This window comes from Salmo salar, chromosome 05 (assembly GCF_965601325.2).
Source record: "Salmo salar chromosome 05, fSalSal1, whole genome shotgun sequence".
In the NCBI taxonomy this organism is placed as follows: Eukaryota; Metazoa; Chordata; class Actinopteri; order Salmoniformes; family Salmonidae; genus Salmo; species Salmo salar.
In genome coordinates, this window is record NC_138295.1 from 62,354,317 (window position 1) to 62,357,212 (window position 2,896).

The window sequence follows — 2,896 nt, forward strand, 5'->3', positions numbered from 1 at the left end:
TGTCTGTCTGTCTGTCTGTCTGTCTGTCTGTCTGTCTGTCTGTCTGTCTGTCTGTCTGTCTGTCTGTCTGTCTGTCATGTAATCTCTGAACTGTATGTCCCATAGGTCAGGATCTCATTGTCAAACTCAGATGAGTAACTTTGCTGTTAGCTCAGGGTTTATTTATGTTGAACAATGTAATAAGTATATTATTGTTTTTCAGTGGATGCAATACTAGGAAGAGCCTTATACGGTGTCAGCACATACTCAATGGAAGTTAGAAACCCAATGACCCTCTGCTTTGGCAGAGCTCCAAGTCCTATCAAAGTCAAATGAATAGACACCATACACTCAATACACTGTTTCCCCAGTTCCCCTCCCCCTCTCCGACAAGGATAGAGTCATACTAGTAAAATGGGAACATTCCTGCAACAGGAACACAGCCAGCTGCTAGTGCAGACCACAAACAGGAATTGTTGTTGACCAGCCAGCTGTTTACTGCATGTCTCAGTCATAGCGGAAGAGAATGAGGAAATCGATATTGCATTGTATTCTGAACCTAGTAAACATCTTATAAGTATAAACTAAATCCATTCCCCATACTGACTTTATTTTAAGCCTTGCGAAGTGTTAAGGAAATCTATCACGTACCCGAATTACTTGAAGGGGGCTAGGGACAGGCTGTAGTACAGACACGCACCACGTGAACACGATAGTCGCCCCTTATATGGTCATGACGGCGCTCTTTGACTGGAGCGTGAGTTCAGTACGATTCGGAGAAATCAGTAACGTACTCCATGTTCTAACCACTGATGTAAATCAAACGCATACAGCACGTTTTGCGCATAAAAGATCGTGCATTCTGATGCATTGACATTTGCACAAATAATGCATAAAAAAATATATTTGTTTATTACCATAATGTAATAACTGTAATTGATATAATCCGAACATTAATCAATTATGGTTATTTCAACAATCCAGCAATTGTTCGTCAAACATTTGAAATATGCAGCATTTTAGAGTGGAGGGATTACATTGAAAATAATATTGCATGAAAACAATTGAATGATAGCTAATTGTGATAAAATACTTCTCAGTCAAAGGTTTTTGATTTCATGGGTTGTGGAATATAGCAATTTGCACCAAGAAATAAGTCAGGTGTATGACAATTTGAGGTTATTTTAAAAACATCGTTTATTTGACCCACATAACATAGCTAGACAGTTACGAGTTACGTGTCCAGTTGGCTAGATGTGCCAAGACTGAATAAAATCAGGGGAATCGTGCTTGTCGGTTTTTAAATAACATATGAATAGTCAGAGTTGTGTTCAGAAAATGTATGTCATACATACGGAATTCTGTAATAAAATTAATGATTTAATACTTTGTACGGAAAATAATACAAATGATGATTCCCACTATTGGAAATAATTTGAATGATGATCGCACCCACATTGGAAATGGTACATTCCGGATTCTACGTCATCCATTGTTTACAAAATATCGAGGGGGTTACTTGCTTGCTTTTCTGCCGAGCAACGTGGTGAGAGGAAGGAACTGATATACGCTCCCATTCATTTCGAAAATACAGCTGAGAAACACACACAATACAACAAAATGCCTTGTCGAAAGGAGAACTACATCCTCTTGGAGCAGTCTGTTACCGTCGATTCGAAAGAAGTGGACGCTTTGGTCACGAAAATCGGCGAGGCGCTGCAGCTTCACAACAATAGTGCTAATCAAAAGACGATGTCGTGTCTCCACGGTCTCACCGGCAACTGCAGCAGTAGCAACATCAAACAAGCTAACAACAACAATGGCGTGGCCCTACAAAAACGAACCGGGTGCTGCATACCGCTTCGAAACCGGGGGCAACGTAACAGAGCTAGTCCATACAGCTTCCCTGGCTCAAGTAACCAGGAGTGGGACAATTTCAAACCTTGGAACCGAAAGAGGATCAGCGCAGCTGTCGAGAACGACGACCCACATCAGTTACTTCAGGAATTAATATTGTCTGGGAATCTAATCAAAGAAGCAGTCAGGCGGCTGCAGTTCTCTACGACGGAGTGTGGAGATCTTTCGGACAATCTGCAATGCTGATGATGCGGACAATGTATTCATTATCGAGATGTTACGGACAAAACGAAAATACTATTTTGCTGACATGGCTGGCTAGCTAGCTATAACGTTATACTATATATGTTGAACGATTAAATGTCATGGTGGTAACGTTAGCATGTCTAATTTGTGACGACTAATTTAGGCTTTTCATTTAGCCAATTAGTTAACGTTAGCAATGTTTGAAACTCACTTCACCTTTTTGATGGTTCATTTAGATTTGTTTATGGGTTGGGACTCTCCTTTTCACTATTCGTTGGCTTAGTTAGTAGCTAGTTATGTAAACCAAGTTAACGCTTTACGTTGACCTTGTTTACAAATCTAATCTCAGGCCGCCAGCATTGCCTGTTTTGTTTTTGTCCGTTAAATTTGAAACGATCCGATTCAAACCAAGGTCTTACGTTACTAGTTAGCATGATAGGCTAGCGCCACACTCATGCCAGGGTGGATTCCAAACGTCTCCAGCAACGTAACACTGACGGCAGCTTTGTATTTCCTTTACAAAGAAGGAACAGGATCAACAACCAGCTACCAAATCGTGTAAGAGACGGAGGCAGGCGACATTTCAAATGGTTGACTAAATGTCTCTTCGAACTGTCTGGAGGCGGTGTATTTTTCATAATGATGGGACACTGTTGTGCTTAACTTTATAATTCCAATGTGGATTAGTGTTTATCATTTTCCAATTGTCTGTGTCAAGTTAATTACCATGACCACTTCGCAACGAAGTATTTCATAATGTTCCTGAGTATTCAGGCCTTTTGGTGTCTTAAAATAAACACGGTGTTTTTTTCAA

At 40.4% G+C, this 2,896-nt stretch overlaps 1 protein-coding gene across 1 annotated transcript; it reads left to right on the top strand.

The window, feature by feature from the left end:
- The first annotated feature begins 1,491 nt into the window (after positions 1-1,491).
- Positions 1,492-2,896, top strand: gbp (glycogen synthase kinase binding protein). The gene has a single exon (XM_014201193.3). The coding sequence runs from the start codon at positions 1,600-1,602 to the stop codon at positions 2,080-2,082; it is 483 nt and encodes a 160-aa protein (XP_014056668.1). The 5' UTR covers positions 1,492-1,599; the 3' UTR covers positions 2,083-2,896.

Bases quoted from the DNA above. Each gene is read 5' to 3' on its own strand.
- gbp (XM_014201193.3), top strand. From the start codon at position 1,600: ATGCCTTGTCGAAAGGAGAACTACATCCTCTTGGAGCAGTCTGTTACC.